Source organism: Lutzomyia longipalpis, chromosome 3 (assembly GCF_024334085.1).
Source record: "Lutzomyia longipalpis isolate SR_M1_2022 chromosome 3, ASM2433408v1".
NCBI classification, from domain to species: domain Eukaryota; kingdom Metazoa; phylum Arthropoda; class Insecta; order Diptera; family Psychodidae; genus Lutzomyia; species Lutzomyia longipalpis.
This window is the reverse complement of record NC_074709.1, coordinates 11,186,784-11,213,755: the sequence shown is the minus strand read 5'-3', so window position 1 is coordinate 11,213,755 and position 26,972 is coordinate 11,186,784. Positions and strand designations below refer to the sequence as shown.

At 37.3% G+C, this 26,972-nt stretch overlaps 2 protein-coding genes and 1 long non-coding RNA gene across 7 annotated transcripts in view; 2 read left to right on the top strand and 1 right to left on the bottom strand.

Moving 5' to 3' along the window:
- The window catches only part of LOC129792087 (uncharacterized), a 40,023-nt gene extending 20,932 nt beyond the window's left edge, over positions 1-19,091 (top strand). For 2 of the 5 annotated variants that reach the window (XM_055830818.1, XM_055830819.1), the window contains exons 4-8: positions 4,266-4,432; positions 14,760-14,822; positions 14,891-15,074; positions 15,157-16,278; positions 16,567-19,091. In XM_055830818.1, the coding sequence (XP_055686793.1) occupies positions 4,266-4,432; positions 14,760-14,822; positions 14,891-15,074; positions 15,157-16,278; positions 16,567-17,570 (2,540 nt within the window). In that variant the 3' untranslated portion in view covers positions 17,571-19,091. Of the gene's footprint in view, positions 1-1,011; positions 1,266-2,409; positions 2,815-4,265; positions 4,433-14,759; positions 14,823-14,890; positions 15,075-15,156; positions 16,279-16,566 lie in introns of those variants that run through there. The other 3 variants (XM_055830822.1, XM_055830821.1, XM_055830820.1) reach the window with 3 other exon arrangements.
- Positions 19,092-20,913: 1,822 nt separating this feature from the next.
- On the bottom strand, positions 20,914-26,750 carry LOC129792107 (probable chitinase 2). The gene is made up of 5 exons (XM_055830883.1): positions 25,888-26,750; positions 24,976-25,011; positions 24,779-24,907; positions 21,689-22,188; positions 20,914-21,622 (listed from the first exon to the last, which is right to left on the bottom strand). Exons 1-5 carry the CDS (start codon positions 26,009-26,011, stop codon positions 20,948-20,950), a joined length of 1,464 nt encoding a protein of 487 aa, XP_055686858.1. The 5' UTR covers positions 26,012-26,750; the 3' UTR covers positions 20,914-20,947.
- On the top strand, positions 23,091-23,560 carry LOC129792152 (uncharacterized). The gene is made up of 4 exons (XR_008750781.1): positions 23,091-23,159; positions 23,219-23,286; positions 23,349-23,415; positions 23,473-23,560. It is a non-coding gene; the product is annotated as an uncharacterized LOC129792152 (long non-coding RNA).
- Positions 26,751-26,972: the final 222 nt, after the last annotated feature.

The window sequence follows — 26,972 nt, the reverse complement described above, 5'->3', positions numbered from 1 at the left end:
TTTCCATCAACGATAAATCCCCTCAAAGCCCAATCAACTTGTTTATCTCACCACCACTCACCCACACGGACATTCCCCCTTATTTTTTTTTTGGCATGTTTATACATCTGCCATGGCGAAAGAGCAAATACATACATATAGGGTGAGAGCGAGAATTTTCCACCCTACCCCAAAGAATCTTATCTCTCATCCCCTTTGGCAGGACAATTTAACTAGGCCAGAGACAACCATTCATTTCTCTGGACTGTCCTGTATGGATGGGGGGAGAATGTCCCCCACACGGTAGAAAAATGCCAAATATATAGAGAGAGATGAAAATTGCTTAGACCTTTCCCTGAGCCTTTTTTCTGCCAGTGCAGACAAAATTCCCATCCATCGAGAACATCTGGACATACAGAGAAATTCCATGCCGTGCATCCTTTTTCTTCTTCTCCATGCTCCTCGCACACTGACTTTCTGATGATGAGAATTTATCGATTGCATTCGGGGCATGCGCCACTTCTCAATTTCCTTTCCACCATTGCAATAGTAGTGGGGGGAATTTTCATCTAAAATTACTTTGTCTCCTTAACAGTGAAATTATATTACTAAAAATTGTTTTTTTTTTAATAATGTTTAGAAATAAATACAAAATATTAAGTAAAAAACAACATTTTTAAGAAACCAAATTATCTCTGTAAGACCTGTAAGACGTTTTGGTTCTATTCAACACCTTCATCAGGTACAAAAATCTTTAAACTCAAAATTTATTTCACAAAGTAAATCCTACTTTGTTTCATAATAAATCCTTCAAATCCTTTAAAATTAACACAGTTTTTGCATCAATCCTCACTATCGAACGATTTCTCAATTAAAGAGTATTTTACGTGTAATTTAAAGGAAAAATCACTCAGAAAACGATGGAGAATCACCCCTAAAAACATTCCCCACCTTGTGAATTTTCCTTGGCGGGGAAATCTTCCCTCTTTTCGCGCCATTCTATCGAAAGGGGCTGTCAATGGTTGTAAAATCAGTCAAAGTTGAGATTCCATCAGAGGTGGTTGGACTGTTGTGTGGCACACAGTCTCGTGAGGGTATCCGTCTCCCAAAGTGTGTGGGAGTTTAATGAACATTTTGAGTCCGCATATCAAAATCCACCCTAGAGTGCTTTTGTGTGTGAATTTTAACATCATGGTTGAAATTTTCCGCGTGAATAGCGCCCCCGTCTGAAGTACCCGCGTGTGTGGGTGTACTAAAAACCGGCAAAGTAACGGGGTGCTGTGGAGGTGGGAAAAGTCACCTTGTTTTGGTTTTTACCCCCATTAAATGGCCCATATGGACCTCGCACAGAGTGTGTGAGGGAACTTGTGAGCTTTCACTTTGCGTGGGGGTTGATTTAGTGTGCGGAGAGAGAGTGAGAGCAATTCCAAGCATCCCTCTCCGATGAGGCATCTTGGCACGCAGCGCTGAGTTATTGATTGGCGGTATCCAGTGCTATATATAAATTTCATGTGTAAATATTTGGCAAAGCGCGCGTGGGAGCAATTAAAAAGCAAAGCGACGCAAATCCATTTTCATCCCCCACACAAAATTCCCGCGGGAGGGAGAAAATCTCTTATAAATTGTTCTCAGTGCGGTTTGTGTCGCGCACTAATGCACGCGACATGGTTTTGATTAAATGTTTTCTCAATAGATTTTCCTTGAACGATTTTCCCGCCCTTATCTTCAACATGGAGGGAATTCCATATATCTCACTACATATTAAATCATCTTCTTCATATCTTTTTTTTTTGCCTAATAAAAAAAGGACATTCACATCACAGCAGAAAGCACTGAAAGATAGATATTTCAATTATTTTTTGCCCATCTCCACAACAACGAAAAGACCAAAAGTTTGATGGAAAAAAAATTGCATCAAAAGCTCCGCAACTATGGCAACAGTCGCATAAAAAGCTTCGAAAGGATATTCTTTTCCACTCACGTGTATAAATTTTGATTGCAAAGCATATTCACATCATCCAGCTACAGTTAACCCATTTTTGTTCTGTTTAAACAATGTGAAATATTTTAGAATTAAAATCTCGGAAATCTAGGAAAAAATCAAAATTATGTTGCTAGGAACATTCTTCTAATGAATTTTCATTCTTATTCAACTTTTGAGCTTTTAAAATGCTCTATAAAATATCTTTTTAACATTTTCTTCAAAGAAAATCTAACAATTTTCGTATTAAAAAAATATTCTGCCTAATTTATTGAATTTTTTTGTTCCAAAAATTGTACATTTGCTGTATAAATTCACATGATAATTTTCTCTTCGTTTAAACATAATGTCCTTTGTCCGCGAAAGGGTTAATTTCCATGAGTATTCACAGCACATTTCACGAACAAAACATAGATTTGAATCTCAGTGTGGTGAAAAATCAATTTTAGAGTGCAGTTTCATCCTGTAGAAAGCACAAAGTTATCAACTTTTTTGTACACCCGCACCTGCATTCCCTTTTTTTCGGTTGATGATGATGATGAAAAAAAGTCACCCCTTCTCTTATGGTTTCCCACAAAATTTTTAGTGTTGGAGTTATCGAAAAATTTTCATGTGAATGGCGGAGAAAAATGTGAAAATTTCCCGAATGAGTGATCTATGTGGTGAATTTTGAGTGCTCTAACCACCACCCGTCCCCGCAGCCAAACCCCCTTTTTGGTGGTGCAAAAGTCGCATGCAACACAATGCAAGTGGAATAAAAATGCACGGATATCCGGTAATGCAAGTGGTTCAATACAGTGTCCCCCCGTGCTCGTGGGGCCCACCAACGGATCCGCATCGTCCACAATCGATTGGTTAGTAGCATAACGCCAAAAAAATATCGTGAAATAATACATACTCTCCCCATCCCCTTCAAATGAAATTATCGCACTTTTCCGCATCCATTGCAAAAGCTCCCACATCTGCATACATTTGGTCATGAATAAAGTTTTTTTTGGGTAATATCCATTGGGGTTTGCTTTCAATATATACTCTCAATTTACACTACACACGTCTATCGTCACACACCCCCAATTCCAATTTTATCCCAATTAACAGTGTATGTGTTAAATTCAGAATTTTGTGCTTCTTAATCGAGGAAAGTTTCGGAAATTTTTTTTTGTATTTCAATTTAAATGATTAAAATTTTTGCATTAAAAAATTTGCAAAATATATTCTCATTTCTATTTAAAACTTTATTAATAATTAAATATATGTTGCAAAAACTATTAGCAGAGGGATGAGGGTTTGTCCAATTTAACTAAACCCTGTGCAAAAAATATCATTTGATCAATCAAAAAGCTTAATTACCAACTGGTCACATAAATATTGCATATTTTAATTTATATGTCACAAAAGCATAGATAAATCTTTCTCTATATAGATACATTGATCAAATGCAGTAGTTATTTCAGCCACATGTGCTATGGAATGATTAATATCTCGATTATGACCACAAAAGTGTGCATTTAATGTACTCAAATGTGGGTCATCGATATCACAGGGATTTCGTTATATTTTGAAATTAATATACATTGGATGTTGCTGATATAGGAACATGCTAGTACGCATTTAAATTAATCGACACATGGGGTATGAGATAAATGTTACAGCCCATCCATCTCCGTGGTACAAAGGACAAAGAACAATTTAATTTCACGCACCAACCGTACAACTTAATTGTGTGGTGAAAATTATTTCGCGCCATTTTTCCACCCTCATCGACCTTTTTTTTCGGGTGCCAGAGAGGTGCTAGAGATGTCGGCCTCGGGAGGAATTGGTACGAGAATTAGATGAGTCGCTTTATTTTCCTTCTATGTTTGCCTAAACATTTTCGTCTTTCCTTCGTGTTGAAAAAAAAATGTCCTTCAGGCCCAATTTCCTCCCAACTGCGAATTTTCCGGCTATTCCTTTTTTTGTGCTCACAGCCGAAAAAGGTGACGATGTTGCGTTAAATTCTTTTTTTTTTGCATGTTGGAAATCAAATTTCCAGATGGACAATTTTTTGTCGTCGTGTCCTCCTGAAGTTTCCGGATGGATAAATTGTGGGTGGTATGTGTGTAGAAAGTCCGTGGAAAGGTCATCCGGAGGGTGTATTTGCACGGAATACAAAGCTTTGGGAAATTTTATTTACCCCCCATTTAAATGAAAATTTCAAGCGTATTATTCATGATGAAAATTGGTAACAAACCACCCCGTTCCGCCCTCTAAATGAGTTAAACTTTCAAACATAGAAATAACACAAAATGTTTGATCTCTATTGCAGCTCCACATTCAGCTGGGAACCGGAAATACATCGCTTGGTGCGCTATTTGTGGCATTTCATCCTCCCTCGTGGGCATGCTCTTCCTCCCAGTGCACTTCACCTTGAGGACACATACTAGTACAATGTCATACTTCGAGACCATCCCAACGTTTGTTCCTGCCACACTGGTGAGTGCAAATTCATCATTCATTTTGCCCAATAATTTGTAGACTCTACCGGAAGAGCTGTGAGTAGTATGACTACCACAGTGACAATTTCCGGGCAGCTTGAGGCTACTTTGTAAATCCCTCTGTGGGTGTGCTATTGATTATCTGCCATTTAGTGAGTTTTACATTCAATGAATTGAGAATTGTTAATTTTTGTTTGGAAAATTTCTTTTCTCAATTTTACTTTGTTTATTGTGCTTCTAAAAAATTATTTCTAGTTCTCAAAGTTTATCTTTTGAATAGAATTTATATTTTTTTTGTACTTGGATGGCGCCATTCCCATTTCCTGTGTCACAAATATTTGCCATTTCCTCTGTGAAAAAGATATTTTTCACCTTCAATTTCTAAGGAAAATATCATTCCATTCACACTGGGAAGGAATCATATTCAAAAAAAAATGGAATGAAAATTTGAACATGTGAAAAGGTGTGGGAAAAATCTTTTCTTGTTGCTCATGATTTCTCACATGATATATCCTTCACCGACAGAAATTGGGGGATTTTCCTCACATATAGCAAGAATGTTTTTCTCGCTATATACTTTTTATACCTTCCACCCCCCTCATCCTCGATACTTTCCCTTTTTCGCCCGCATGGGAAATCTCGAAATGAACACAAAATGCGATAGAATGAAGGAAAAGTGGGTTATTTTTCGTTCACTTTTTTTCTGTCCCAGCTCCATCAGTTTTTTTTTCATCCTGCCAACTCTCAATTTTTCATGTTTTCTTCCGCGAAAATGTATGTGGAATTTTTTTTTGGTAAATACTCCCTACGCTACGCATTGTGTTTCAATTTACAATCCAGAGGGAAGCAAACGCCAAACAGAAAAAATACATTCGAGAAAATTGGCGGAAATTGCAAAATTTTCATCTAATTTTCCCTGTAAAATAAATGAAACATAATATTTCAACAATTGAGTGTTGTTTGCCAAGTTAACTAAAATGCAAAATTATCCTGTAAAATGTAAATTAAAATGATAATTAAAATATTTTGGATGTGACCTAAATGCTCAGAGTGGTGCTTAATTGTGAAATTTTAACTTCCTTCCTTTTAATTTGAATTTTCTCCTTGTTCCGGCACAGCGTTATACTCTCAAATTTCCAAAATCTCTACTTGTGAGAGAATTTAAAATAAAATTTATGAAATAATTTGGAATCTCTCTGAATTTTTGCTAATTAAATCATTAATAATTAATTATTATCTATCTTGAAATTTATTTTAGAATGTTGATTTTCTTGTCCCTTAAATTCATCCTAAATATGAATCTTTATTTCCTATTTCATGACTCATGCTATGCAGTACGTTAAAAGCAATTTTTCATCGTTATATTGATATAAATTCCTCCCAATGAAATCCTCAAAAGTTTTGTCAATATTTCATGGAATTATGATGGATTTTGTAGTGCCACAGGCGTTGCTATATACATACATATATATGAAAGCTTTTCCCTCTCCATGGGCATCCAATTGAGTTTTCTTTACCATCGAAATCGATGCATCAAAAATGAATGTTTCGATTATTCCCCCCACTATATTTGCCCACTCAACTGTGTGTTGTTTCCACCCACCCACAGGGGAGTATTTAGCTGGTATAAGGGGTGGGTTTTTGTGATTGTGAAACAATTAACCGAACGTCAATTAATCATGAACCATCGAAGACAGATATCGGGGCTGGGCGGGAAATTACGATAATCCTGATGACCTGTTTTCCCAAATGCTCTCTCTCTGTCTCTTTAGCCGGGTGTGTTAGTTTATTCCTCCCCAACAACACATCCTGTATATTAAATATCACACGCAATTTTCCAATAATCCCGCTTTTCCACGCCGTGGGAAATTGATTTACAAATCCAGTCACATATTTTCTCATATGATGCGAAGTGTGATGAAGGGAAATTTCATTTGTCAATTTGTGCATGATGGAAAATGTCTGTGTGTCTGCCCCTTTTTTGCGGAGGGGGTTGCGGGATGATATATGGACATGGGCAGGGGTGTGGGTGCGCCAGGAAATGTGCTGCAGCGTGGAATCTTCATTTTCCACGAAATCATGTGCAAAAATTTCTCTGCCTGTGGAATTCTTTTTTTTTTATCATTTTCCCGTTTTCCCTCATCCTGTCAGGAGAGAGAGAAGAGTTATGCGATATTGATTCCTCGCATCATCCTTTTTTTCACGGTTGACAAGGAAAATATGATGTTTTAGTAAATCGATGAATACACGAGGATGCTTCTTCATGGTATTTCCGCCTATGCTCTTCTTGTCTTTCCCATCCTTGACTGATTTTTCTATATAACAGAACCGTCAATATATTGCTACGAAGCAAGTGTTTCCTTCTCTTGTTTTCCGCCATCTCGGGGTATTCATTTCCCATCCGAGAAGGAAGTGAAGCAGGACGACAGCACAGATAGTGGAAATTCCTTTTGCTAAAATACGCCATTCAATTGAATTACATTGAGAGATACAATTCCATGTTGGTGGTGGCTGTGCAGGGACGATTTATTTTAAGGGAACAAGAATTTATCTCAATCACAAATGGGGAAAATGCTCTAGTAAAGGGTATTCGATACAATTGAAACTAATAAAAATAAAGTTTAAAATTCAAAATCACTTAATACAGAGTAAAATATGAATTTTGAATATTTTAAACATATTTTTTAAGTTCTTCAAAATGTTTATTTAATAATAAGTTAGTGCTAAAACACCATGTGAGGTAACATATAATTTTCTTCCATTTCTTTTATTTCTAAATTGTAGAACTTTTCGTTGAGTTGGAGCCTTTTAGTTTTGCAAAAATATTTGCAAATTGCTCTTCCAATGACCGAAGTTGATTACCATGAACCAATTCACCTAAAAATATTTAAAAAATTTTCATTTTCAAGTCACAGAGAAACTATTAGGCAAAAGTTTATTCACCTGCTAAAACCAGCATGATGGTTGTTAACAAAAACAGACTCCAAAGTAGCTTCATCACGAAGAAAAGTTTAACAAAACTCACATCAAGAATATTCACTTTTTGAAGATTCTTTGTAGAGTCGTGCTCTTAAGTACTGCACCTAATTCACAACACTTCTAAAATTGATTAAGAGAGAACAATAAATTATATCAATGCATTAAAATTAGTGTAACTATCGCATAAATATTTTTTTTTATAAATCAATTAGGGTTAAATTAATCAGCGTGTTTCACTTATTTTCTTTTTAACATATAACTTTTGAATCTTTGAATATAAAATTTAAAGAGAAAAAATCTTCCTACGGATAAATCCAATTGGAAAATGCGACATCCGTCGCGAGGAAATCCCAAACCATTGGAGTATCGAAGAAGAAATTCATCTGCATTCATTCACGGTGTGTTTCATTCGGAATTTTTCTTCCTCATCCACGTCTTGTCTCTATTTTTCACTCTATTTCACCCTCTATCATATCAATGAGAATGAATTTCCTCCTCTCCCATGAAGGGGTTTCGGAAAATGCGAACAAGCTGCTGAAGATTGAATAATTCCCTCCACAGACATTCTCAATTCACCCCCATACCAAATTGGGAGGGTAGCAGGTGGGATAGTATAGTGTGGGGGAATGAAAAAAGTCCTTTCCACAGTAAACCCATTTACTTTTCTGCCGCATTCCACAACCCGTCAGGAGCGTTTGAAAATCCCCCTCATACAAAATACTCTTGAGTTTGAAACCATTCGGTAAATACACTGTGCAATGGGCTCTGCGGAAGGAAATGGAACTTTAAATAACGACGAGAGACGAAGAGGGAACTTTTAGTAATTTATTGTGTGAGTGCACAACTTTTGCAAAAGATGAGGAACTTTGAGAGCTTTTGGGGTTGTAAAGAAAGAAAGTATGTACATATAGCAAACAGATAAAAGAGTCTCCTCGGCAGGTTGAGGATGCGGCAGCCTATTCATTTGGAGTTTTGTTGTGGAAAACTCTTTGGGACACGATTTCTTGTTTAATAATTATATTATTCAGTCAAAACCAGAACACAATTATTTAATATTATTTTCACAATGAAAATCCTATTTCCCCACAGAGCTATCTCTATTAAATATTTCTGTCTCACTCGCCCAACACCGCATTTGCATTTTCCAACATTTCCACAAATAAGCTCACCTTTATTTTCCATTTTCTCCGTGTGCCATGAGATGAATCTCTTTTATGGAAAACTTTCCATGCTCTTCCGACTTTTTTCTTTTTGTAATTTTGGTTCTGAAAAAGTTAATAAATCTCTCATTGTGTTTTCCACGCGGGAGGGATTTTCCTACTTATATGGAGCTTTTATTATTATTTTTTTAAACTTAGATGTGGAGAAATGCATTTTGTGAAAAATAAATTCCCCCGAAAGCTCCCTTATCTCCGTTAAAATTGCATTCAATCGCAATTAATTATTTATGGGATGAAGGGTTTGAGATTTAATTAAAAATTCCCCGAAACCTTCGATATTTGCAAAATATTTTCCAGAAAAGTTTTCTCTGTGAATTTTGCGCAAAAACTTTCATGCAGGATTATTTTCAATCCTTTCACCATCAATTGAGTTAAAAGTGTTTTTCCAGTCCTCCCCATCGCGTAGTGCAAAATTCATGCTATTTAGCACATATCGTTTGGTGTATAAAATGTCATTAAAAGGTCATTAAATGAGATTATTAATTTACCTACCCTCCCGCGTAATTGAGAGTTAAATAAACTCGAAAGTTGATGGAAAATAATTTTTAACTCAAACGATGTATTTTAGTCTAATTGAATTTTTTTCTTCCTCCTTTGAAGGACAATTTCCTCCCTCATTAGTGTCACAGCAACATTTTTTTCTCCTCCCCGTGAGGAAAAGACATTGATGTGGTAGGAAATTAATGCATTAGGGTGGTAATTTTCATTCCCTTCTATTTTCTCAATTTCCTCAACACAAACATCCCTATAGCTTAATTAAAATACTCAATAAACGATTTAATGTTGAGACTGCAATTTAAAACTTTATGTTAAATTACTGCGGTTTGTTATTCAAGGATAGGTATATTTTGTTTAATTAGTAATTTGATTAATTAATGTATAAATTCAATTAAAATATATCGTGATTATCGAATCAAACTAATTCTACTTTTGCCAACAAATCAAATAAAATTAATTTGATTTTCCACTAAACTTTTTATTGAAAAATTGCATTTTAGGTGGTACACAGAAGCTGTGCTATTCTTTTCTTCGAAAGAATCACAGCTAAAAAGAAGGTGAAAGCTCTACTTGAAAGCTTAAAGATATTTTTGTTGTTAAAGTTGAGGGAGAAAAACTCGGTAAAAGAAAAAAAGAATTTTCTCCATTAAAACACTTTATTTTTTGAAAAGAAAAAGGGAAGCCTTGTGCAAAATGCAATCATCTCTGTGATTCTCTTTTGATATTACACAATGGCAAGCACCCTCCCCCTCCTTTATTTTAGGGGGTGTGGAAATCACTAAGCGGAATCTTCACGAATGTGTGGGTGTGTGTAAATTGAGGGAGTACAGACTGACGCCAATTTTACGACCATTTCTCACCCTGAACTCTGCGCGTATTTTTTTTCTCTGTACGGGTCTCGTCTTCCGGAAAAGGAGACAATGGGGGGTTTCCTCTTTAAAAGTCTCGCCAAGGGGTGGTTTTTCTTGAGGGTGAAAAAATGCGCGCTCTACTAGCTGTGTTGAATTTGTATGCTCTTCGGAGGGGAGGAGGAAGATTTATTGAGGAAAATCCCTATTAACGTGCAACTTCTCTCTCAGTGGAGTTTCTCATTTTTCCTCAAAACGTGCTCCCTGTGTGGCAAAGGTACCAATTTAGGTGGATAAAAGGTGGCTTCCTAATTGGATTCTTCATCAACTCCACCATCCTCATGGGTTGTACTTTAACACATCCCACATGGAGATCTCGATGAGAGGAGGATTCTTACAAAACGAGGGAGAGAGCTTTGTGATTTATGCTACTCTGTGGAAATTCTTCGCACCAATTAATTAGTTGAGGTATCCTATATACCAGTGATTGGGCTTCTCTTTTGGCCCAACAAACAAACAACTTCGATGACCAAAAGGATGCTTCTCAAGTTCCCTGAAAACTCATTGAGAGTTTTGTTGTGGAAAATTGAGAAATTTCTTGGAAATCTATTAAAGTTCCCCCCGATGATTTTCCATGAATTGTGGCCAAAGTTTCAATAGATCCCACACCACATTTTGTTCCTAAACCATTCTCCCTCAAAATCCTTCTTCTATGGAGGCTACATAGCAAGCAGGAGCGATGGTTATTGCTTCATATATAGAGGAGGACTTCGTCTGCACGTCTGAATAATTTTCCACTTTCACACATTAATGTTCATATAGAGAGAGAATCCCTCTTGAGAACGCAACGGGGGGTTGAGGAAGTGTGGAAAGGGGGAAAATTGTGTGGAAAACAAGAAACTTTCCCATATATCCTTTCTTGGCATAAGATATCGTATAGATTAAAGTTTAACATTTTGAAAACTCCACACTCCCGCACAGATATATCCACACATACCGCCCGCAAGGAAACTTTTCGTGATAATCGACTCATGGGAGAAGGGTGAAAGAGGTGAAAATGGATCAACAACTTTCCAATTTGAAACTCAAAGCATAATCCGCGGTGATTCCACGGCGCAAAGGGGTTAATTCGTGACACTTATTGTTTCATTTACACGATGAAATAGAATTATGGGGTTCTCGGTTTGCTCTCTTTGAGGACGGGTGGGGGTGGAAAAGTCATGCGGATGAATTGGGAAGTCTCAAAAGTGACTAAGCTGTGATTATTTGAGGGAGATTTATTGGATTATGCATGAAGAAGGGGTAGGGATTTCACTCAGGTGACTCCTTGAGGGGATTCACAGAGAACACGTGTGTTGGGAAGGGCTGCTAAAGCACTCACAAATCCTCAAAAAAAAAAGAACTTCCAGGAAAACCTTACGGGGGATTTCAAGAAAATGGGAAAAAGTGGAAAAAGTATAAAACTATAAAATAGATTAAAAACTTTTCACACAGAGATGCAAAAATGTTTCGCGGATTTACAAGGATTTAGGGATTTTTTTCATCTGCAGAAATGTTTAAAGTTTTATGCAGATTTATGCAAAAATGTATTTTTTTAAATCTTCTGTTTTTTTTAAAGTATTAGTAGTGTTTCGCTAAGAAAGAAAAATTCTCTATATTCTCTCTCAAAATATTTTAAGTGCTCAACTTTTATTATTATTCTTTTTGTTTAATTTTGTTCTGAGATTATTTCAAACTAGTTCATATTTAGAAAAGAACTCTTCTTAAAGATTATTGCCTATTAAGAAAATTGCTCTCATTTTCTTAAACTTTTACTGAGCATGATTTATGAAATTTTCCAAAAGAAAGTTTATTTAAATTCAAGAAAAATTCGCTCAAATTTTTCATGGTTGCTTCATTATTCTATAAAAAATAGATTAGTGACGTCATTGTTGGAATTTTTCATCGTTAATTCTTTTTATAGCATATATATTTCATTGTTAATTACTATTCGGTAAAATTTAGAATAGTTTTTCATCCCCCTTCGTCCCATTCTGTCTCTATTTTAAACTCAAACAATTTGGAGAGAATTAATTGAACCTTCCCCTTCGTAATTGGCCAAAAATAAAGTTCTCAAAACTGTGAGAAAATTAAATTGAAGCCCTCTCTACAAATTTCTTTTTCATGCCATAAATCACTTGCCCTATCAACCCCAAAAATATTTTTCTCGAGAGAAAAGAAAACTTTTGCCAGCAATCTTTTCCCTGTTTTTTTACTTTTCTCCCAATTCTTCTGTGTTCAAACAACTAAAATCAAATTTCTGCATCAATTCCCTTTTTCGCAAATCCCACACACACACACCCCAGATAAATCCTACAATGTTGATTTTAGCCATAAAACATAGCTGGAGGGGTTGAAAAAATCGGACAAATTCCGCGAAATGGCGTTGTTATCTGAAGGGCGGTAACCCCTAAAGGAAAAACTCTCTCAATATAGCTCGAGATAATGAAGATAGGGAGGTTTTCGGGGGGTGTGGTATTTTATCTCTCGACTTCTGTGCAACAGTTTAAATTCCATTTCCATCAAAATTGGTACAAGGGAAAAATCTCCCCTTCTTTGAGAAAACTTGGGGGGTGGAAGAATAAGAAAAAAATTCCGGACAAAACTCCCCTCCTCCCTAAAAGTTCGAAGGAAGAAATTTTATCATCTTCGTATACTGATTTTTCCTTCAGTCACTCACACCCCCAATGGTTGGGTGGGTAGCTCCTCGAAAAGGCCGCTTTGGTGGTGTCTCGACACTGCTGGGAGAATGGCGGCAATTTTCATGATCTATGGTGGGAAAACCCCCTGACTTTTCTCTCGGTGCGTTAATAACCGAAAAGTCTACAACGCCAGGGATAGCGCAAAAGGGGATGTTTTATAGCCTCAACGAAAATTACCCCAGCAGGTTTTCCCCACCACCAACAGAGCCCCCCAAAACACACCACCAACACATGTTGTCGTACAGAGACACTTCCAGACACTTTTCCACCTCCCAACCCCACTGACACCCCAACCCCACGCGCTAGAACATTTTATTCGTATTTAGTGCACTTTGAAGGGCGATAACACAAAAAAAAACTCTGCAAATTTCCTCATCATTTTGCCACGCTCTGCTTCTGTTTTGTCGCTTTTTTTCTTGCTCTCCTTCATCCACCCCCCGCACGTAGTAGATGTCTCAAGAGAGAGAGTATGTAGCTCGCTCTTGCAGGAAAATGTGCGTTCATCGCTCTTTTTTGTTGCCACCCGTGGATGGAGAGGGAAAAACACGGAAAAACATCCCTAGAGTATATTTTTCTCCATAGAAAGAGATTTTAATACACGCAAAATAAAAATCTCAGTTAAAAAGGGAGAAATCTGCACAGAAGGGAAATTTAACAAAAAAATATATTCAACGTGGAAAATACTTATGGTTTAGAATTTCAACACTCTTTGGGAGATTTATTCGAACAATTTAATAAAGAGAAATAAAATTTTTAATGATTCTTAAGAGGAAATAATTACCATGTTTTATACGATTTCTTACAGACACACCAATTTACATAAAATTTGATAGAATTAGTTCTAAACGTTCTAGATATGCGTTGAGAAGAATTTTGTGCAGTACTTAAAGAGTACGACACGACAAAACCTAAAGAAATTTCTGAAAGTGAATATTTTTGTGAATTACGTGAAAAGTTTCTTTGTAATGAAGCTATTTTCCGGGATATTTTTCCTAATTTTCATCTTGTTGAATTTATTAGGAACAGGAAAAGGTTAAATTTTTAACTAATCTTTGGTGATTTAAAGCACAACACAGCTTAACTTAACAATATTTTAGGATTTACAATCCCACGATGGTGCTACCTTCCTAACGGATCTATTCTGAGAGTGGCGATGTGTGGACCTCAACGGATAATAGGATGGGAAGATAAAATGGAAAATTCACAAATAGAAGATGAGAAATAAATATATTTATTGAAGAATCATTAAAAGAAACTTTTTTTTTAATCTTTCAATTTTCCAAAAATATATTACTCGTAATATTTTTGAGAAAAAAACGTTTATATTCATCAACAATATTTAGCTGCTAAAACCACAACTGCCTAAAAGACTCTTGGAATGTTTAATCATCTTTGGCAACGTCTCTGTTCTCTCAACGTTTATTCTATGTGAGAAATAAGTGAAATCGTGAGAAATAAAATAAATATAAAATTTAAACTTTCTACGAAACATCCCTAAAACCCCTTGTAAATTGCACCCTAAATTTTAAACATTGTCGCCGCAGCAATTAGTCTTGCGAGCTTTTGGGCAGAAAGTTTTTGGTACAGAAGCTCCGCACTAACGAGGCCCTATTTCGCACAAAACTTTTAACTTCCTGACTATCCAAAATCTCAACATTCTCACAATTTTCAGATTCTTTTTTTTCTTGGGGGAGGAGGGATGTGCAGAGAAGGAGGGAAACGACCCACTTTCTCACAGCAATGTCTCCAGAAAAAGGGGAATCACAGCGACGGCATCCTCCCTATTATTATACATTTTGTATGTGATTTACGATGTTTTCCGGGGAAAGCTTCACAATCTTCCTAAGGGAGTACAACCACCAAAAGCTCCTCCAGGGTTGAGCATTGAGTACTTCTCTCCTCCCACCCCCTCGATATGATTTGAATGAATAAATCATCACTAAATGGCAGATTATCAGCACCCATAATGGGATCCAACAGAGATTTTCTTTTGGGAATTTTGGGACGCATTTAATGTTTTCATCCATTCTCTTTTGCAGCTCATGCTGACCGGACTGTGTGTTATAAGTTTAGCAAAGAGACGCAATCGATATAGTTATTTGGTGAGTTTTTCTTTGAGGAAAATTAAATGGTCATGAAAGTTCTTTTGATGAGGGAGTTTTCTGTGCAGATTAAACTGACTGGAGCTTGTGCCCTGGCATCGGCACTCACGTGTGCCCTTGTCACGGTGACGACAACTGTACTCCACATGAGTCGCCTCCAGGCGCTACGGGAGTGCGAGTATCAAGCAAAAACGCGCACGTGCACCTGCTATTCGGTTGTGATGGACTCCCAGGTTGAGGAAGTTGATGAAGGTGCGTCAATAAGGAGATATTATAGCAACCTCAAGGACTTCCTCTTAATGCTTTAATAACGTTTCTTGTTTCTTTCCTCCAGGAGTTCGTTTTGTCTTTGAGGCCGCATCAGACTGTGGCATCGTGCACGGATCCCTCTATTCTTGCCTCAGGGCTGTTTTTGGCCTCTCCGTAGCTGGAGTCCTTGTCTCCGTGTTTACGTGCATGCTGGGCTATCAGCTTCTCTGCCACGAGCGCAAGAATATGTACTGGGAACAGCTGGAACTTCGCTGTAGATCCCTCTACACGGGTCAACCACCACCACCGGGAGTTCCTCCGGGGGCGGGACCTTCCATCATAGGTACCCCACGTGGTGGTCCGTGTCGTTGCTGCGAGCAATGTCACTCCCACCGAAGTGCTATGCCATCAGCCTATCCCTGGGATGGAGATGGGCGCTTCTGGACACCTGGGCAGGCGGGAAACTTCTATTCCCCCAATCCGGGGGGTGATGAACTCGTGGGTGGTGTGAGGAATTTAGGTCAAGTACCAGGACCGCGAAATCGTGCTCCAGGCGGATGGAGTTGGCCCCGAATGCCGTGGCAGAGAAATGAACCACAGCGCTTCCGGCAAACCCCCTCAAGTCCCGATTCGCAGTATGGTTTCAGCAACACCCCAGCTGTGGAGATAAATCAGAACAATCCTGCCGCCAATGGGGGGTACAGTGTCATCGGGGGGCCTCCGTATGGCGTATGGGGTCCACCACCACCATACAGTGACCCAAATAGCCCAGCACGACGCGGAAGGTACCAATACATTCATCCCAATGCCTGCCAGCAGATCATAGAGCAGCAGCAGCAGCCCAATTTAGCTATTCTTGAGTGTCATCAGCACAGCTCTTCGACTGATAGCCACTCAATGGAACCCTACTGTCCGCAGCAGCAAGCCCATCGGAATCTCCTGAAGCGCCAAGCTCAAGCAACGGCATTCAAGACAAAGGATAACTACGAGAACACCCCATCGGATAGTGATGGACCACGCGACAGATTCTCCAACACACTACCCGTGAGGAAGACGAAAAAACGCGTGGAAATGGGCGCCAAGAGTATTGGATCCAATCAACCTGTAACGAGGATCAATGTGCAGAATGTCTTTAGTGGACCACAACAGGAATTGATGCATCCGGCTGAGAATGAATATCACGAACCAGGAGCTTCCACTTCAGCTGGTAAGGATTTTTTTTGTTTCAAAAGAAGATTGAGTGTAAATTGATCAAAAGATTTATGGAGGAATTTGAAAAATTAAATTGTGTCAATATTTGTTCAATATTTGATCAAAGTTTGATTGAAATTAAATTGAAGCAATATTGACGCAATTTTATTTTAAACTTGTCAATTCATAGCCAACAAAATGATCTTCAGATTGACTCAATCACTGATCAATTTGAGTCAACCTTGATTGAGCCACAGTTGCCTCGATAGTTTGAGTTATTAAGAGAAAAAAATGTTTCTTCCAGGAGACGGCACTCAAATGCCCAACACAAGTCACGCAAAGACGCGACGCATTAAGACTGGAGTGGAGAATTCGGGTTTTCAGAATCAAGTTGATCCCAACATAGCTGAGACCCACGAAGGCAGTGGGAATGGTATGAAGGCAATGGAACCAACGGAATCTGAAGTTTACTTTGCCGATGTGAGTAGTTGCTGCAACATCTCCGTGAAGAATGACAATTACTACGAGGATGCCAATCAACGGCGAAAGGAGCTGAAGGAAGCCAAGGAGGAGGCTGAGGATTATCTGGCACAGAGATTTGGGAAACGCGAAACAAGTATCCGGAGTCGTTTGCCATTCCCGCAAATGATCCCCGAGGATTATGTGGAGAAGCGCATGGTGGTGGCACCCCCAAGGCCATCATTGATGCACAAGGATATATCGCGGCAGAGCATGTGCTCAGCAGATTCGGGGGAAAAGACTGATTTCACTGATCTCTCCCCGGCAACACCGAGTGCCGCCTTTGGTGTTCTCCCGGGCACGAGTACTGGGGCCTACAGGGACTTTAATGAGTCTTCCACGACAAACTTCGTCGCATCCTTCCCGTACTCATCGAATGAGCAGAGCCAGGAAGCGCATCGGCGTTCCACGAAGAATCTCCAGCAGGATGTTTTCCTCGCACCTGATGCACAGTACGAGGTTATCAAGGAGACAAATCAATTCGAGAATACCCCCCTTACCCTCGGCTATGAGCACCATCACCCAGATATGGGTAACTACTCCAAACAGGCACACTTCCACAAACCAAAATCACCCAAAAATCTCAACATAACTCCAATTAAGCGACAAAATATTGGCACAAATATCAGTGCCATCATCCAGAATTTGGGCGGAAGTGACGTCGGGCTCCTCTATCCAGACAGCAGGCGTGAACCTGACCTCATGGAAGTGAGTGCTGGGCAGGAGATGCAGCAGAGTATTGGGAAATCCGATGAGTGGAATTCCGATCATAGCGATCGACGATTGTGAAAGGAGATCTTCGTGTGAGATGAAATCCTTTTAGGCTATATATAAAACATTATATAGAAGACAGGTAGTTAATGAAGAAATTTTACTGATGTAGGTAGTAAATGTGAATTTTGTCACGAAACCTCCAAGCCCAGAATCCATCCTTTACCACCCATCCTCATTATGAAGAAAAAACCTCAGAAAATCTGTACAGAAAAATACAATTTGGGGTGCTATTTGGGCAGAAATTAAGCATTAATGGGTTGAGTAAAAAATTGAGTAATATTTGAGATGGGATTGTGTATAAAATAGATTGAGAGGAAGGGGAAAATTGTGAGGAAAAATTAATAATTATTTGAATTAAGTTGTGTTAAAATTAAACAGAATATTTGAGCCAGATTTGCTCCATATTTTATCCATATTTGATCACTTAATTTAAAGTTAAACTTTTTTTAAGATTTAAAATTTGAAAGAAATCAAAAGAATTGAAAGATAAGCTGAATGCTGAAAGAGAAATTTGTTATTTTTGTAGCTCAATTTTTGCCCAAATATGGCCCAAATGTATGTCCCACGGTGGGAATATTTTAAGAGATTCGTTAAAATATAAAAATTCCTCCTTGCATCCTATTGTATTAACTTGTTATTCAATGGTTCAAAATTGAGCGATAATTTTACCCATTTAATGGAGAAAAAAAAATGCCACCACCGAGTGTCCATTGTGGTTTCCCCCTCGCGCATTTCATTGTGCACGTATCAATGGGAAAAAATCTACACAGACAGGTCAGAAAAATACCCCAGAGGGACAATAATAAATTAACCATTGAAATAGGTGAAGTTTTACGTGGACAAAAAATCCATTAGTGTATTTTTGTAGAGCTGCAAAAAGGAGAAAAGGTGGAAGCGAGAGAATAAGGGAATATGAAATGAAAATTTTGTTTTTCACCTCAAATTGGTCGTTTTGTTTGCTTGTGAACTACATAATATACATATATACGTAGGGTACTAAATGAAGAGAGTTGGACTTTTAACATCGAAGATAGATTTCTATTAGAATTTATTTTTGACAAACTTTTACAAACTTTTCACAAATTATTTTTCTTTCATATTATGTTTAAATTAAAATTTTAAATGCCTGAAAATCTTTAGAAAATGATTAAGTTGTTAAGATTTGAAAGAGCTTATTTCTTGTTAATCTTTAATGGAGAAGAAAGAACCAATAAAATGCTTAAAATAAAGAAAAGTCTTCAAAGAATTTTCCTCTTCATTTCAGAGAATTGAAGGCTAAAGAAAATTAATTAGACATCCCAGAAGAAAATCGATTTTAAGTAGAGAATCAAGTCCAACTCTTCTTTTTTGCATAAGAGGTGTCGAATTTTTAATCCCTTCTGCCCGAAAAATATTTTCTCCATTTTCTCCTGTTATGTTCTTGTACATAAAACACACAAACACACACAAACAGAGAAAAAAAAATAGTAGAAAATAATAATTGAATGTACTGAAAGAGATATAAAAGCAGAAAATAAAGAAAGAAAGATGCAAAAATAATTGGATTTTTAATCATAAATTCACAATTCATTCATTTAAATGGGGAAATGCGAGGGTGTGGAGAAGGGGTTGAAAACTACAGCCCCGCTCGTGTTGTGAGACATTCCGTGGAAATTAAATTTCCTCAAATGTGGTTTTCCTCTTTTTATTCTCCCACATCTACTGCATAAGCGAAAAAAAAGTGAGATGTCCTTCTCACCCCGTTCGCGTGAAAATTGGCAAGGAAATTGGTAAAGTGAGGCGACTTGTATGTGCGATAGATGTTCTTCTATGCTCGTGGAGTTGAGGAGAAAAGTCACTTGCACTTCGTCATGCGGGTGAGACTTTCCTGGCTTTTCCCGCTTTCCCTCGCAACCCATCATCCACGGAGGGAAGGGGTGGGGGGAATGGGATGGTGGCCAGAAGAAGTCACACGAGAAGGAGTCTTCCAATTTGAGTCTTCTTCGTCGTGTGCACACAGAGAGCAAAGTGAGAAGGGGGCACTTGTGACTGCAGATGCATAAAATCGCATTAAATTGCACAGAGTCATCACGACCCCTATTCCACTTCACAGACTATTAATTGCAAATATTAACTTTGCCTTTGAAATTTTCTCACTCACCCCTCTCCTCTCCATGCAAGATGTTCAACTTGGCACATCCTAAAATGCGCTTTCCACAAAAATACACCGGGCAGCAATATATCTTTTGAAGAGTCTACGCAAACAACTTAACATCTTCAGTGAAACTTGAGGGTTGTTCAATATAATTTTGTTGGAATAATTTGAGAATGTTAAAAGGAAATTGAAGATAATGTTTTGGAAACTCGATAAAGAATTTAAGTTTCCGTTTGAAGATTTATTAAACGATAAAACATTAGCGAAACTGTTTCATACATTTAAATGAAAAACTCTCTTCATTTAACCAGATCCATTCGACTTTTATGAAAAATGAAAACCTTTTAAGCAACTTTTATGGACTCAATGTCAAGAAAGTTTTACCGTGCATACAAAATAAAACATAAAGAGCAAATCTGTCTTAAAAATATAATGTTTTCTTTCGAATAACACACCCAAATTAGCAATAGAAAAATATTTAATAGCTTCACAAAGAATATCGGCCAAACACAAATGCACAAAGAGTGAAAAAGAAAAATCAAAAATTGGAAAGGAAAATTCTACGGAAAATCCTATTGAGTGTGTGGAACATCGAGAGTGGAGGACAATCCCCAAGTAACGACAAGCAAAACCACTGAAGAAGAGCCACTTTAGCCTCGACAGCTTTGGCTTGTTTGGCTTAAATTGTGCTTTTCCTTGGGTGAGCGGGAATTTCCTCTGACGAACACCGGATGCCTTTAACAAGAATATTTAATAGCTTTCACAAAAAAAAATTGTCGCCCAGTGTAACCATTTTATGTTAAGAAGAAATTCAATTACCATTTGAGAGTCTTCTTAGTTAAATTTACAAAATGCATTTTATTTCAGCTGTTTCTGAAAGTGAGAATTTTCTTTCTTTTCAACATTTTCTCTAAATTTTCTCTTCCTTTTTTTTGTCTTTTCTTTGTTTTTTTTTTACTTCTTTTTGGAATGATTTCAAAGACAGAAGAGAGAAAGATGATTTTGTCACCACAAATTGCAGTCTGTTGGCACAAAATGGGAGGTAATTTGCCAAGGAAATGCGAATCGGATGGTGAAAGTGAAGGAAGTCACCAATCTTGTGGCTTCTGTGCGACATTCGGTCTACCATAAGACATTTTGCCAATTTCCCCCGCAATGCAACCACAAATTGCCGTTCAATCCTTTATAATGTTGAAGCATCTTCTAATAGAAAATACAAAAAAATTCCAATTTTCAATTTTATTGAATATACACCCTCCTAGGAAGAGAATAAGCTGCGGAATACAGGAATAATCACAAAAATTGGCAGAAAGTATATTTGGGTAATTTTAGCTGATGCCCCATGAGGTATTTCATTTTCCTTCTCATGCTCCTTGATGTCACGGAGTTGATCTGCTTCGCTCTGTGCCACAACGAGAGCCTCATTGATTGTCCTGAGAAGGGGATAGTTGCCCTTTGGTCGTCGTGGGAAGGTCAACTTAACTCCTGGTCGCGATACGAAGTCCACAAATGTCTCATTATCCGGCTTGCAGTTCCCGAGGAAGTCATCAGTGTCAATTGACCACACCATAGCCCCCGCAAGTTTATGCTTAATGGCGTAGCGAATTTTATTGGCAATCGATCGGCTACTGTCGAAGGTGACGACCTTTGTTTCACCCGTTTCGGCGCCCTTCTGCCTCGCCACCGCTTGATCTGTAGCTGCGTCCCAGGAAACAGTCCAGGCAGCTGAGGGATCTTGAATTGCTGCACAAATCTCATTGTAGCCCATAAATCCACTTTCCTTCGTATACGGCCCTGGGAAGCCTTTGTCGTCTGTTGGATCACCAAAGTACCCCTCACCCTGAGCTATGAACGTACGGCCGTAGAATGGAAGTCCCAGGACTAGCTTTGACGGGGATGCTCCTCTGGCCAGCAAGTGAGAAATTGTTGTGCTCTATAGAATAAATTTCAGATTAATTAAATTTTTTAAAAGACAAAAATCCTCGCAAAGAGATCTTACAATATCCAAGATTCCATTGTTATCCAATGGAGCATTTGGTCCGACTTTCTTGTCCCAGCTGCCAGAGTAATCGTAGCACATGATGTGCATAAAGTCCAGATAGTTGGACAGAGTCTTCACATCATACGCCTCATCGATCATCTTCTTAGACGCCCCAATGGCGGATGTAAGAAGAAGATCATGCTTACGGAATTCACTCTTCAACTCCATAACAAGGCTCACAAAGTTCTCCTTATCCTCGGGCTTACCATCCCTCTGTGTTGGGTACTCCCAATCAAGATCGAGTCCATCAAAATTGAAACGTTTTACGAATTCAACGGCGTTCTTAACGAATTTTGCCCTCCGTGCTGGATTTGCAGCCATTTGTGAGTATTTTAATGAACCCTCGTTCCAACCCCCAATGGCTAGGGTGACTTTCAAATGGGGATGTGTCTTGCGCATTGCCGTCAGCTTCTCAAAGCCACCCTTTCCGTAATTATCCTTCAAATCCTGCCATGGATCTGCAAGAGAAGTTTCGTTTTGAAATTCAAATTTGTTTGAAAATTAACGTAAAGTTGGAATTCAAATTAAATAATAATAAAGGACACATAAAAAAGATCAAAATTATTCGATGGAGAGAATAAATTAATTATGATTTAAAAAATCAAAATGGCGTGACTTACGAACATACAAGCTAACCTCAATTACACAAAAAATAAGATAAAAATTCCAAAGCAAAAGGTTTTCTTTTGCAAAATCATCAATTGACACCTGATCGATTGAAATGCAAGAATTCCGCAGAGACCATCCTTCTTTTCAGAAGCAATTTGTTGGCGAACTTGACATGAATATCTCGCATACAGAATAATTGACGCATAGAATGCGTCTGGACGGTGTTGATGTATTTTATTACCGACAAAATCATTACTCTTTCGCAACATAACATTAAATTCCAATAATTTGATCAATTTCATAATTGAAAAACGTGCAATGCATTAGTCATCGTGTTGAATTGCATCAAATTGCAGCAACTTGAAATGGGGCGTTTGCAATTCAGAATATGGTGATTCAACTGTCAATTTGAATCTTTTATTGTGATTTTATACTCTAAAAGAAAAAGTTTAAACAAGTATGGAGATTAATTTTTTTTAATGAGGCAAATGAAAATCTTTCCGCTTTTCTGAGCAATTTTTTTTGTCTAAAGAACATAGAAATGTTCTATTTGACATTTTTAAAACAAAAACTCTTTAGTAATTCATCAAAAATAATGCGTTTATCAGGCAGCTTTTGCTGACTGGACTGCTTTCTCATAAATATTAATAGCTTGTTGTTGAAAATTAGTTTTAGTCGTTTGAGTTTAAATATTTGAATTTGTATTAAGTAGCGCATACTTCAGGCAGGTTAGATCTATGATAGAAGAACTTTAGTGAAGAAAGTAGAAGTTGTCGCGTGCTCTCCATTTATTTGTGAAATTTACCAATTAATATTGAATGTAAGTAGAGAAAACTATTAGGAAAATGATCAGTAGAGTAAGATGATTCTGTATTGCAGGGAAAATTAGGCGAAGAAGAATTAAACGCCCAGAAAAGTTGATGAAGAGAGACACGGACAACAGTGAGGTTAGAATCAAAAGAAATGGAATGAAGAAATGTTAGAATATTAATTTATAATTTGTTTTCAGGGGAATTAGAAGATTTATTGTGAAGAGAAAGGCAGGCAAGCCCAATTTAGGAGGGATATTATCTCGAGTAAGTTTAGGATAGGAGATTTAAATTTGTGAGATTTAGAATGTGTTTTCGTTTCAGACCAAAATTACACGCTACGGCTTGGTCTGCCTGAAGTTTGCGATTTGCTGAAAAATATATGAATAAAGAGTTCTTGTTCAATTCCGAACACTTGTTTATTTAAACGAACTTTTAAACAAACGGCCATCTTGCTTTTCCGCCATTTTGGAATTCATCTAACGCGTCCTTTATCAAAATTTTAGAATTTCTCTAAAAGTAGAGCACAAAAGTCGCTTCTCAGACAAATTCAACCTCAATATATGATAAATTAAATTCATAAAGAAATATTAATAAAAATAAATCTGCGCAAATGAGTAAAAGAACGATCATAAAAAAATTCCATCGTCAAATAAAAATGATACAATGCGCTATATTTTTATTTAAATGTGCAAACATAAATGCTTTTCTTCACCTGGCAGACGGTAGAGAGACGATAAATTTGCGATTAATTCAATTTAATTCAATCATAAAGCCAAATCAAGAGCCAAACACCACGTCAATGAAGAGTTTTCAAGGAGTTCACTAACCTCTCGATGTTTATAAATTCAAATTCAATTACGTGTGAATTGTTGATGAAGCCATTTAACTGCTTGTTAAATAAATTGTAAAAATGCATTTTTTATTGGATGTATTTAGCACAATCTCAAGTGATAAAATTACATGCAAAAGAATTTGCATTGCTTATCCTTTTTTATTGACTCAGGTGTAAATATTTAATATTAAATTTACAGAGAAAAATTAGCCAAAAGAGCCTTTGAGAAATATCAATTTCCTCTTATTTGCTAATCATTTCTCTGAATGGGCGCGTGGGAAGATTTCTAAGAGATTCTCAAAATAATAATTTCAAAGGCATTTAGCAAAAGTATACGCGAAGAAATATTTAAAAGATAACTCTTTATGGCCTTAACTTTGAATAAAATGTTTCTTCCGAATTTATTTTGAAAGAATTTCTCGAGAAAACTATGTATTGCAAATTCTTCTGATAAACTAAAAGAAACTTTCCGCGAAATCGTAAAGTATTCATGTTAAGTTTCCGCATTCAGTGCAAAGGAGGAGGAAGAACAAAAAATAAAAGAACAAAGAGGAAGTTCTTTGCCGCGTGTTCTGGAAAAATTATTGCAAAGTGAGTCAAATACTATCAAAATGTATCAGAATTCGAGGAATATTTAACTATATAGAGGTAAACCACAGAAGCATGACGGTGTGCGTACTAAAATTTCATCCACAACCCTTCTTTCTTTTTCTTTTTTTATGAGGAATCCAATACTTCCTCTTGTAAATGCACAGATGTTTGTTAATGGTAAAAAAAGAATTTCAGAAGCCTTACCGAGAGCCTTAATTCCATCCGAGTCAGTGTCCAAGCCGGCAAAAGCATAGATCAGGTGGGTGCAGAGGTTCGGATCAACATGATCCAATGTAAAAGATCCAAAACCCGGTCGATATGTTGCCCATGTGCCTTTTAGCATAAAATTCCATCAATTAAACCTTTTATGCAATTTATTAACCATGTATGTCATGCCTCACCTATATAGCAAACCACAACTTTGTCGTGCGATGGTCCTGCGGAAGAATTAAAAAAAAGAACAAGAAAATTATCAAAAATTATTTAATAAAGAAAAACAACCAAAAATTTCACAAAATAGCCCCACCGCAGACCAATCAATGCGTGAAGTATTTGTATGAAAAAAATATTGTACCTACACACAATAAAACTCATGAGGGGAATTATATGAAAGTTGAAGGTGAGTCATAATAAATCGCCATGCCGTGAATTATAAATTCAAAATGATTAAGAGTTTAATTGAGGAGAATTTAGACTCGTTATACTCCCACGTATTTCCTCAAAGATAGGAATCTATCCCATTTTTGATCGTCAATAGTACGCTAATATGTTGTCAATACGTCTCAATTGAAGACTTCCTACATTTGCTGTTTTTCCTTTACAAAAGGTAACGTATCAATGCACATAAATCAGATATATTGGTTTTAGAGTTTGGTTCATTCTTATGGGGTTGTGCATAACAAAAAATGATGGACATAATGAGCCTTATTCAGCGACCAAGAAACCCTTGAAATTCACTTGAAATTTCAGTGCAAGATTCAAAGATTTCAAGAGTTTCCTGGTCTCTGAATAAGACCCAATGATTTTTATAAAAAAAAAGAAAATCTTTATATTATTTTAAAGGTTTTTAAGTTGTTTTTAGATTATTTAAATTAATGAAAAAATCATTCCTGCCGATTGTAAGAAAAAAATTATTTTCGGAATGTGCGTCAATCCTAATTGATTAGCCCCTCTCAAAAGAAGAACCTCCAACACTACTAAAGTAAAACAACCCAAAATTCCGTTACACAGCAGCACAAGAAACTCCCATATAAGTCTTCATTGTGTGCACGTGAGATGATCTTTATTTCTTCTTATGTTACACAAAATCTTACCTGTTCCATTGGCGATGACATTTTGCACGCTGCTAGCCAGCAAAAAAACCACCAAGATGATCACAGAGAAATGTTGATTGAGTAACACAGAGATTTCCTTCATCTTTCCTTCACTTTTCTTCATCCAACGCACACGAAAATGAATATAATAATAAAAAATCGCGCACAACTTTCATTCACACACACGGAAAGTTTTTTTTCTTCTTTTTCAATAAAAGTTAAGAAAATGCAGACTTTTTATCCAATTGTCTCTGCTTGGGGTGCTGGAGGATTTTTTCCCACACAAATCCCACGATAAGAATTACAAGGTTGCTCTCACAGCCACTCTATGCTGTCTTGAGCATATTCATTGCGCGGGAAACAATAATGCGGGAGTTGGAAGAGGAGTACCTATAATACTATTCTGACCAACTTCTTGGGCTTCCTTTTCTTGTAGTGACTTCAACGTGTTTCTAAGATCTTTTACTCTGTTGCTCAGGGCACCTTAAACCGGTTTACCTACACCACTCCTCAAGAGCTGGGCAAATGGCAAAGAAGTGAGAGTGAGACAGATCTTTGTTATTTTTTTCTTCTTTTTAGTTTTCTCAAGAAGCACGCCTTTACGATCAGGCCGCGATCAGCTCAATGGAGCATAAGAAAATGTTCTCTTTCACTTTTAAAGTTCTCACACAATTTTTATGCTACAGAATGCCACATGAATCATATAAATTGATCAAGGATTTGTAATTAATTAATTTACTTTTTTTTTAAACTATTGTCGTGTTCTTAGGAATCCTTGGGTTGAGAATATCTCGCGCGCGAGTGTGGAAAAAGACTCTGATCACGTACCTTATGCTTCAACATAGCCAGGTAGACTGAGGAGAATGGTGAGTCGTTCACATGCGAGTGTGTGCTCTCTGACCACCTGAAAGAATAGGAAGAAGTGGGGAGATTGTGAGTAAATATCAGGTAAATACAAATGAGTGAATTTGTGTGGATTTGTGCAAAATTCGGCTTAACGTTATGCAAAAAGCAATGAATAAATAAAAAAAGCGGAGAAAGGGAGGAAGGAAAAATACCAAAGAGCGGCTACAGTATTGCTCAAT

What these genes read in the sequence shown, in the direction of transcription:
- LOC129792107 (XM_055830883.1), bottom strand. Translation starts at nt 26,011, where the DNA reads ATGAAGAAAAGTGAAGGAAAGATGAAGGAAATCTCTGTGTTACTCAAT. An exon ending in GGATGGAATTAAGGCTCTCG is followed by an intron (nt 22,189 to 24,778) that starts GTAAGGCTTCTG and finishes CTTCTCTTGCAG; the next exon opens with ATCCATGGCAGGATTTGAAG. An exon ending in ACAATGGAATCTTGGATATT is followed by an intron (nt 21,623 to 21,688) that starts GTAAGATCTCTT and finishes TTTATTCTATAG; the next exon opens with AGCACAACAATTTCTCACTT.